General features: G+C 40.2%; 1 protein-coding gene across 3 annotated transcripts; it reads right to left on the bottom strand.

Annotated features, from left to right (window-relative positions):
* Positions 1 to 774: 774 nt before the first annotated feature.
* Positions 775 to 9,210, bottom strand: LOC130182263 (putative monooxygenase p33MONOX). Of its 3 annotated transcripts, none has more exons than XM_056397043.1 (9): positions 9,051 to 9,210; positions 7,192 to 7,315; positions 6,959 to 7,024; positions 5,573 to 5,748; positions 5,347 to 5,461; positions 5,071 to 5,198; positions 4,029 to 4,132; positions 3,640 to 3,833; positions 775 to 2,237 (listed from the first exon to the last, which is right to left on the bottom strand). In XM_056397043.1, the coding sequence occupies exons 3-9, from the start codon at positions 6,981 to 6,983 to the stop codon at positions 2,023 to 2,025; spliced, it is 957 nt and encodes a 318-aa protein (XP_056253018.1). In that variant the 5' UTR covers positions 6,984 to 7,024; positions 7,192 to 7,315; positions 9,051 to 9,210; the 3' UTR covers positions 775 to 2,022. The 3 variants fall into 3 exon arrangements, with proteins under 3 accessions (XP_056253018.1, XP_056253021.1, XP_056253020.1); XM_056397046.1 differs by having other exon boundaries at positions 775 to 2,234; XM_056397045.1 differs by lacking the exon at positions 7,192 to 7,315 and having other exon boundaries at positions 9,051 to 9,206.
* Between the last annotated feature and the right edge of the window lie 1,431 nt (positions 9,211 to 10,641).

The following is a 10,641-nucleotide window of genomic DNA, read 5'->3' as shown; positions in this document are numbered from 1 at the left end:
GAGTGACGTTTTGTTCTGTGTCCAGCTTTTAGGATTGTTCACACACAATGAGAAGGGACCACACGACACCCGACTGACACCACAGCAGAGTTACAGGTGACTCCATTAAACAGATAAACTTCTCCACTGCTGGGTCACATTACACACGGGATCTACTGTGTTACCAGCAAATAGACTGTTTCCATTTAATAATAAAAGTGCAATAATAATAATAACTATGAGCCAGGAACTACATTTTCATTTAACAAGTGAATCATAGTCACTCTTTAAGCTTCATACACATCATCTTGCAGAAACCTTGCATATAAAATCAATTATTAACTGCAAAGCTACAACTGTAGAGAAGAAACTAATCACTGCAGTTTCTGAAATAAAACCTTTTCAGTTATTCCCCGTCATTTCCTCACAATGTGATGACAGGATTCATCTTTACAACCAAAAGCAACCTCTTTTTTATTTTATATAAAAAAACCCCACAAAGATCTCTGCAGGACGCAGCCGGTGATCTCACCAGCTCTCTCTTCAGCCAGCGTGCACACACTGCAGCGGCTCAGCACCAAAACTCATCCCAAACATCCTTCATATTTGCTGGTAAAAAACTGAGGCAGACATGTAGACTGAGCACACTGCGAGACGCCTTAAAACCTGCAGGCGGCGTCAGTGTGCGAGTCACATGTAGCTCTGGTTTTTACACATACACACACACCAGGTGGGCACTTTTTTTTTTTTTCCTTCTGATCCCAACGAAATAAAATCTGTTGCTACAGTAGTAGATTTAAAAAAAAAAAAAAAAAAAAAAACTTCATCTATACATTAAAACATCTTAATAAAACTGTTACAAAACAAACAAGTGGAACGTTTCAGTGAGCAGGAGCCTGCCAAATTTCCTACATTTCCTGAGTCAAACTTTTCACAACTTGTTTTGGATTTTTTGTTTTTTTTTTTGTGTTTTTTTGTTCTGTTGGTTAGGATTTGGTTAGATTTACTCTCTCCACCCTGCTTAGTGAAATGCCCCTTTAAGAATATGAATGAAAAGATGTTGAGACTATCAACACTGAAGCAGAGAACGTTTGCTTGCATTAATCTGAATCCTGGAACAGTCGGGTTTGGGTCAGGTTGGATAATCGCGCTGATCGAGTCTGTGGTGGGAGGAGTGGGGATAAAGTGCATTTACAGGGAATCATTTTAAAACAGGATCACCATCATCTTCACCTTCTGACAGTCTCCCTCCATCTTATCTAGACTCGGGGGCAGATTCATGCTCTATTTCAGCCACCGTGCTGCAGATCAATGTTACAGTTAACAGAGTGAAGAATACGAGAAATGTCAAGAGTAAGATTTTACAGCCAAGCAACACTATATACGCCTAAAAGCAGTGCAGATGGGAAATTTAATTTTTTATTATATCCATAATTGTTTTAGTGGCGAAGATGGTGGACAGTTCAGTGGTTATCTGAATGTCGGAGCTGCTATTAAAAAGGTCCCATGAAATAATTTGGAGGTTGCACAGCTGCAAGTTTTCACCTCCAAGCTAACTGAGGAAGAGGAAGAGGAGGAAAATATCATCAACATCAGCATGAAAGCAAGAAATGTTTAAGTCTTTGTCAAAGGACAAACATACGAACAATATTGATGATGTTGCTGCAAATATTAACCTATGCATATACTGCTAGCAACAGTTAGCTTTGTGGTTTTAACCATTAAAGTAATTTGAGATCTGAGAACATGCTAACATAATAAAACTATGAATATAGATAATATATATAAGACGTATTGTAGTTGTAAGACCTGCAGGATTTACACTTTACTTTAAACTTGCCCCAAAATCTATAAAATCTTTGACTGAAGATTAAATGATTTTGTCTTAGTAATAAATGAAATGCACTGCGACATATTTTAAAAGTAATAACAGATTGTGTGACAGTACACACAGGGACACATGGAAACAACAGTGAGGTTTTCATCTCATGGGACCTTTAGCGTCTGGGCGACGTGCAGCCTCGACAGATGTCGTGTGTCCTCTCAGAAGCCGGAGGGCGTCAGGATGTTCATGTCTCTGGGTTTGAGCTTGTGTGGTCGCGCTCCCTGCCGCCGACCTTCCACTGTGGGAATCTCCATTTTGGGAGGGGCCACCCTCTGAGCGGAGGCGTTGTCAGTCAGCCGCGTGGCCTGCGACTTCATCACCTCCATGGGGGTCGGCTTCTGCGCCCCGCGGTACGCCTGCAGTGCAAAGCCTGCTGGGAAAAGAGAAAAGGATTTAGATAACAAGGCTTTCAAGGTGTGTCTTCATACCTGATTTCACACACTGAATGTGACTGAGCGTGTGAGTGTGTGGTTGAGTGTGTGTGTGTGTGTGTGTGTGTGTTCTGCAATGACAAATTTTGGTTTAACTAGGTAAGAGGATTACAATGTAATACTACAACCACATTACAGTAGGAAAGATTTAGTGAATTTAAATTTAATAATATTAAAAAAATAAATGAATGTAATTTGTGTAAAGAAGAGTTCATAAATGTTTAAAATGTAACATTGTTAATTAAAATGTTATACTACTCACACACATTCACACATTAACACATGATCCTCTTTTGTAAAATTTCCCTTCTATTTCTATTTGTTCTCAAAGGCATTTCATTGATACACTCTTGCTGCGATAAGTTCTTTTATTCACATGCTTTTTATCATCTCTTTGTAACTGTGAGACACTTTGTAACTCTGGCTTTGAAAAGTGTAACATGAATAGTTTTGAAGTTGAACTTTTTCTGAAGATAAAATACGATATTTCTTAAAAAGGTCTTTTGAATGTATTTTAAGATCATGTCAATAATCGAGAGCACTAGTGTCTCATCTATTAATGTCTGTTCAAAAAAATATTTTTTATATTAATTCCTAAAATTCTAGTTAGAATTAGGCATTCAATCAATAGATAAAATCATCAATATAATCTGTTTGTCTGTATTTCCAGTTATGCATATTTATGTGGACCGATGGTCCAGCCTTGTACATTATATCAAGCAGTCGAGTCTACAGATCTTTCTCTCCGTCGTTACTTCTCTCCTCAAACTAAACTTCTATCATTTTTTGTAAATTACCTACCGAAAGTCATCCTGGAAAAAAGATTTTGATAGTTTCCAAACAAACTGAAACGTCCCACATGTAAAAATCTAGATGTTGTTTCTCAGTAGCCGTCAACGATCTAAAACTGATGTGGCTTTTATGTCAGTGGGAAGCGGAGAACCTCTTCTCCACTTTTGGCAAAAGCCAATGAGTGAACAGACTCACTGAACTGTCAGCTCCAAATGTAAGTCAGTATTTACCGTCGGTCTGAAGGTCGTTTTTGTTCACCCGTGAACCTGAAATCACCTTTCACAGAGTTTCTGTTTACGATCATGCAAACATGAGCGAGTCTTTGCAGCTGTGTTCACGGTGGTTTATTTGAGCTTTTACTGTGTGGTTTATTTGATCAAATTTGAAAAAATGACGTCATGGGAATTATGACAAACAATGAACAAAATCATTAAACTTGTATGAACTTAAATGTGGCTGTTTCGGTGTGAGAAAAAAGGGAAACTTTCTGGGGTTTTGTTCTTACACCAGGGTTCAGGATCTAGTGTCTCACTGTGAGGGAGTGCTGTTCACCTGCAGATGTAGAGTCTGATCCCAGGTCAGAGGTCGATTTCTGGACGAGTGGCCGGGGCGTGAAGATGCCCCACTTTTCAACCGCACCTCCCACTCCTCCTCCTCCTGCTGCTGTCATGTCTCCTCCTCCCAAGTCCACACTGCTGTTGGAGGAGCTGATGCTATGCTCTGAACCTGTACTATTGAACCAGCTCCTGCACAAACACACAAACACACACACACACACACACACACAAACATACAGTTAACTTGTTATTGATTTTCAGAGTTAATCCCTTTTTTTGGGTCAGGATGGACAGACTCAAACAGGATTTAGGCCACAGGACAGTGTTTGTGTGTGTGTGTGTGTGTGTGTGTGTGTGTGTGTGTGTGTGTGTGTGTGTGTGTACCTGCGTTGTTGTTTTGGGGAGCTGTGTGGTGTGCTGGATGGAGTGGACTGAGTGGAGGAGTTCTGTCGCTCTTCTCTGGCCTCCATGCTCTGGATCTGTAGTTTCTGAAGAGCAATAACAAAAAAAAAAAAAAAAGGTCCCATATTGTATAACTGTAGATTTCCATGTCTGTGTTGATTATAGATCAGGTCTAGGTTCAATATCAATAGTGTGAAAGTATCAAAGCCTCCACAGAGAAATGCACACAGCCTGTATTCAGAAACTGAGCCTTAAAACGAGCCGTCAGCACTTTTGTTACTTTGTGATGTCACAACAAAGCAGTCACCAAGCCCCACCCACCTGGACCCACCATCCAAGCTCGCAGGATTTGGTTTCTCTGAGTGTTTACTTGAAATCAGCTATATTTTTATTAGATAACTCATAGAACAGACAAATATTTCTTCCTATGGATCAACACTTCAAATAAAACACAGGATAAGAGTAAAATATGGGTAAGTGAGTAAAATTGTAGATGTACAGGGAGGTACATTTCATCGCCAGAGCTCTGCAGTTGTCATGAAATTCATATTAAGAAGCCATCCTACAACTACACAGCCCCTCTACATGGAGCGTTCAGGGGGATTAAATCAAAAACATACAAGAGAATGAAACAATAGAAATACAAAGTGAAATTTTGCACCATTCATCTAATTAATTGCAAGATCACATTTCTACTGTCAGCCAATGAAAGATAAAACGATCGTCTCCATGGCAACGTTCCAGAGTTGTAAAATCCTGTCTCTCAGTGATATAAACTGCTGTGCAGCATCTGATAAGTCTTCAGACTAATGGATCTTTTATCCAAATTGGACTTTCTAAATTTATTTCATGTCTCACCAGAACATGAAGCAGCACGCCGCCACCAGTGGAGCCCATTAAACTGTTTCTCCGCAGGACCGGTTTCTGGCCCGAACACCCACTTTATCATAAATAATCAGCTGCTTCTCGGTTGTAGCGTGTGTGTGTGTGTGTGTGTGTGTGTGTTAAAGTTGCTTATCTTTACCTGGAGGGATTCGGGTATGCGGTGGTGGTGTCTCGTCTCCTCAGCGGTGAGGCCTTTGTGGGGTGTGTAGCTGTTGTCGGTGAGCCCCGCCCTCTGCTCAAAATTGTACATACTATCCTGAGTCTGCTCTGAGAGGAGAGAGAATTAATACATTTAGTAATGAATTAAAGTGACAGTATCTCTTTCCTGTTATTCTATTTACTTTACTTCATTTACAAGGTCTGTGTCAGGGTAAATATAAACAGTATATTATTGTCATAAATAGATGTAACATACTGGTGATGAGGGAATTCATGATGATGGAGGACGCCTTGGTTTTCACTACGCCTGGTGACCTGGAGGCGGCGCTGTCCAGCACTGTAGAATGACTCACCGCACCACTCTCATCCTCCTGGTGGAAACAACACATCATCATCATCATCATCATCATCATCATCATCATCATCATCATCACGATGATCACAAAATGTGTGATGATAATGAGAAGACAGCTGTGTCTCACCTCAGCCAGCTGTGTGAACTTCCTCTCTGGAATGATGGGTCGTCTCCACAGGGTGTTGATGCTGATGTCGTGGGGGGGCGTGGACATCGGGGCCTCCAGGTTGTCGTCGTAGCTTAGGGCTCGTCGGGTCATCCCGATGGGAAGCTTCATCCCGCCCATCCCTGAACCCTCGATGGCTGCGGACGCAAACGACAGCGGCAACTAAACAACAGCTTCTTCTTCACTTTGTGAAACTGGGAGCGTATAACTCAGAGGCTTCCTCACGATAATGGATTATGGAGGTTTCAGATACAGAGTTAAGTTTTTCTACAAGTAAAATTATAAGGCTGGCAATATTCTATATCTTCCTATCTGTCGATATCTGTCCCTTTACAGCACTACAGATCACGGCAGTGGGCTACTATGTGCAAATTATGGCTGCTCACTCATGGGCACTAGGTGGGACAGACATTACCTGCCTCACCTGTTGGTAGGTTTTCCCATGTGGAAACCTGAGCCTAGGAACACGCAGCATTAGTAGGTTTATAAATCCTCAGTGCATATTGGTTTACCGTTATGAAATGACTGCAACAGCTGGAAGCTCCAATTACATGCTACCATGAGACCACATCTTTTTGTTCTTGTTCATTTCAGGCAGTTACAGATATAAATACATTTGATCAAACAGTGTGTTTCACTGTGAATCAATGTGTGACTCACACTGTGACTGTGTGCGATTCTGGTCACCTAACATTTGTCTGGTGTGAGAGACAAAACAATCTGTGTAATCCCCTGCTTTGTGTGACGCAACATGTTAGTCTGTATTTTCTGGTGTATTTGTCTCCTTCCAGTCTGTGGTTGAAAACCAGAATTCTGCTTTCTGGCGTCTGCCCACACAAAACATCCTGGAGGATTTAGTCAAGCAACAAAAGAGGTAAACAAAAACCAACTAAAAGCAATTTCTCAGAAAGTGGAGGAACAATGAGGCGAGGAAGGGCATCATATTACCCAAATTACAGGAGCAGCAGTTTAATAATTGCAATTTGATTTTTTTTTTTTTTTTCATATCATATTGTTCAGCCCTAGTGGACATCCAAACATTGCCGACCATGCTGTTCCAAAATCATGGCCATCTGCTGCTGTAGCCTCCTCTTTTCTTGGAGAACTTTGCACTAGATTTACTCACATTTAGCCACAAGAGCATCAGTGAAGTCCAACACTGATGTTAGAAATTAAGGCTTCGCTCACAGTCACTGTTTCTAATTCATCCCAAAGATCTTTGATTGCGCTGAATCTCTTCCACACCAAACTGGGACAACCATTTCTTTATGGCCCTGGCTTTGTCCATATAGGGTTTGTCATGCTGAAACAGTAAGGGGTGTTTCCCAAACTACTGCCACTACTCACCTGGTAAGTCGCCTGAGCCAGACATGATTTCAGATTGAAAGTGAACAAGACCAACCAGGACAGGACCTGGACAAAACAAGACAGAGAGAGGTTTTCTTATTATTCCATCTATATACAGAGCAGATGTAATTAACAGAAAACAATAGAATGAAAGAGCATCTGCCTTATATTACAGCAGCAGTAAACAAGAGATGCAGACAGACAGAGTCAAATAACGGTCAATGGACTCCTACCTTTCTGCAGTGTTGTTGTGGTGTGCTTAAGATGGAGTGGTGGCAACAGTTACATTGGTATGTCTGAGACACACAAAAGCCTCTGGCAATGCATTGTGGGTGAGCAGCAAGGCCAGGGAAGCAACTAAAGAGACATAAGATCAAAAGGTCAACCTTGAGACAGTCTCATCCATTTCATTTGGAGGCAAACCCTTGTTTACTCTGACTTTGGAGAACATGTTTTCACTCTTTTGCCTCGTTCTTTTAAAACCTAATTTCTCACTAATATGTTCTGTTATGATTTCTGTCAAAAGAAAATATGTTTTGCCAAACTTCATGACATTTTTCTTGAATTCTTTACTTAGCCGTTTCCAAATTTGATACAAAATTCAAATTCAAGACACCAGGTTTTGTATGGCTGCATCATTCCATCAAACTTAAATATTAGAGATGTGCTGTACATAATTTTCTACATTTCTATTCAAAATTAAACCTTGCATTTTGACAGCCTTTGCAAATTAACATGAATAAAATTTACATCTGTGGGTTTAAAACTATTAATGTTCTTGTTTGGATAGACTGGCAGAGTTAAAGATGTTAAACTAGGTTTTGTTTTTAGGTCACTTCAACAAATAAAAAATTAAGTATATGATGTAGCAAAAAAGGAACACTTATAAGAATAACAACATGTATGGCAAAGGGAGTTTATCCCCTGTTATAATATGGGTGCAAGCAGGATTATTACAGAGGATGGCGGCAGACAGGCTGGATTACGTAACTCCAGTGGCGCTGCATCCATGACAGGGACCAGAGATTCACTTCAAAATAAAAGCTCACAACTTCACTTGTGGGGGTTAGAGCTTGTACAGCAGACTTATTAGCAATTAAATGATGAAATCATGTAGAAGCTGCGAGCCTTTTCTGAACAAGACACATTGCTCTTATCTCAAACTCAACATTTCGTATAATTTCACTCTGAATCAAGGAATAAACGATTACAATCGCCAGAGAATATCTATGAAATACATATGCACAATAATATATGCATACACACATAGAAACACCACCAGCACCTTTGAACGGTCACAAATATGAATGGATATATTGAGATGAGGTTTCTATTTCGAAATACATTATTCTTGACTGCTTAGCATTGGTGAACTAAACAAGCTGCTAGCGCCATATAAACAATTTATTGTTTATCTAATTAATATTATAAACTTAATCATTTAGTACAATAGCATCACAAACTCAAATAAAATTAACTTACAGCAGATAATGTGACAAATTCTGCAGACATTGTTCAAGATAGAGGCCACAGACCCGTATACGCAAAACCTCATTCAAAAATTCAGCATTTTAAGGTTTTGCACAATGAGGATAACGGGTACATTACCGCGTGGCGTTTTTGAGATTGACATGATGTCATTGCAATTCATCAAATAAATCAATTACCTACGCAGGTTTATTTCCAAGCAATTTTTACAGGCTAATGTACAATTCTTGTAAACTGTTGATGTGCGTTTCGGTTTCGACGAGGGAGGAAACACAGGAGCCTGGATTACTTTTTTTTCTTTTCTTTTTTTTTTTTTTAACCAAAACAGCCACTGAATGTTGTATTTTATCATCCCGATTTGAAGATTGGCTGTTAAACATTCGTAAAATGTCTGAAATCGAGTTTTAACATTTAAGTACGTCAACCGAGAGACGTTGCTTCTTTTAATCCATCTATTTTTGAGTGCAGTTTGGTGGCCGCCGGTAAGCTCGAGAGATAACGGAGCTAGCCGGCGTTGAAGGACAACGACATGCCAAACAGCTGGAGGCTAACGACATTTTGTCAACGGTATACCGGCAACATAACCTACGTTACTTTCTCTCACCGGGTGTAACGGCGGCTTCAAAGCGACCTCCGAAACATTGGCGACCTTCTGATGTCGACTTGTCCGCGTAGAGAACAACGGAGTCGTTGGGTAGCTGCCATTATTGTCCGATAAATAAAAGACGTTTCCTGATTGAGGGCTTCAATACGTTGATGTTCTCGCTGCATATCGCGAGAGTGGAGGGTTAAACGCATTTAGACCTTTCTCACGGTTTGAGTTACCATGGCGACAAAAGCAGGTGTAATCAATATAGTATAAACAATACTATTGATAATGGTGCAGTTTATTTTAGTAAGCCAGCATGCACAAAAAACCTATCATTGTGAAAATAAGCAGGATGAAATACAATTTCATAAGAAATTATTTGATTATTTCACAATTTTAGGATTATATCTGTCTGTGTTATTCACTATTTTATTCAATTTTTTTTTACCTCTAATATTCTAGTTTTAGTTAGTCATGTGGAGCGTATTCCTAAATAAAGTTGTGTTTGATCAAATTACTGCAAACTAAGTATTGACAAATAAAGTGTTGTTCCAGCACAGGAGTTCTGGTTGCACTGGACTTAATGGGAACTTGGAGGAAGCAGGGTACATACTGAGAGGGCTGTAGGTGGGGGGTCAGATGGGGCCGACAACAGGTGCAGCTTAACAGGTGGATCCGGCTCACATGGACTTTTATTTATTACACAATCCATCATATGTCATATTTCAGATTAAGCTGCTGATTGAGCTCTCTCTGTAAGTCATTTGTATATGTGTAAATTATTCATAACTTAAACATACAATGTGTTGCATATTACTATCACTGTGTAGTGCATAATATAATCATGTTATGGCTCTATCTCAAATTTCTATCTTTATTTCAATATACTTTATTTATTTAGTTATTGTACATAATTTAGTGCTCTATTTCATTTTCTTTAAACTGAATTGCAGGCAAATATCTTGGTTATTGTGCTGTTAGTTGCACCTGTGCTCAACCATGCAACAGGTCCCTTGTCTGTGATTGGTAGAGGTTTGTCTACACCTAGTGGCTGACTCAGCTAAATAACCTTTAATTGACCCCCTGCGGGTGATTTCACTATGAAGTAAATCTGACTGAATAAAAGATAATTATGACAAGGTGAACTCATTTTAACAATTAAAATGTCCACTGCGCCTGTATGTTTTTTGGTAATATGGAAGGAAACCAGAGCACCTGCACTAAACACACACATACACGCACACGCACACGCACACACGTACACAAAGGGTCAGGACCTGGAGCCAAACTCCCTCCTCCTGTAACTACACAATAAAAAGTGTGATCTAATTTTCACCGCGGTGTCAGGTTGAACTTTGTGCCAGCTGTGAGCTACATTGTCTCTGGGCCCTCCCACCTCTCGATGCACGGACATGCAGAGCGGAGCACCTCCCTCACCAGTCTGGTTTAAGCTTTCTATGGAAGGACTCCTCTAACCGGACTTACTTCTGTAGTTTGCCCAGCAGAGGAGGAAGTTAAACTGGGGCGGTTCACCTCTCCGCTCCGCGACAGCTGAAAAAAAAAAAAACCCGAGGAGCCTGAAGTGGTTTCACCTCCGCTTTGAGAA

The sequence above is a fragment of the Seriola aureovittata genome, chromosome 15, assembly GCF_021018895.1.
Source record: "Seriola aureovittata isolate HTS-2021-v1 ecotype China chromosome 15, ASM2101889v1, whole genome shotgun sequence".
Classification (NCBI taxonomy): Eukaryota; Metazoa; Chordata; class Actinopteri; order Carangiformes; family Carangidae; genus Seriola; species Seriola aureovittata.
The sequence above is the reverse complement of the archived record's forward strand: the minus strand, read 5'-3'. Positions and strand labels throughout refer to the sequence as shown.

Bases quoted from the DNA above. Each gene is read 5' to 3' on its own strand.
- LOC130182263 (XM_056397043.1), bottom strand. From the start codon at position 6,983: ATGTCTGGCTCAGGCGACTTACCAG. The intron at 5,462-5,572 runs GTGAGACACAGC...TGTTTCCACCAG, and splicing joins AGTTCACACAGCTGGCTGAG to GAGGATGAGAGTGGTGCGGT. The intron at 5,199-5,346 runs GTATGTTACATC...CTCTCCTCTCAG, and splicing joins CATGAATTCCCTCATCACCA to AGCAGACTCAGGATAGTATG.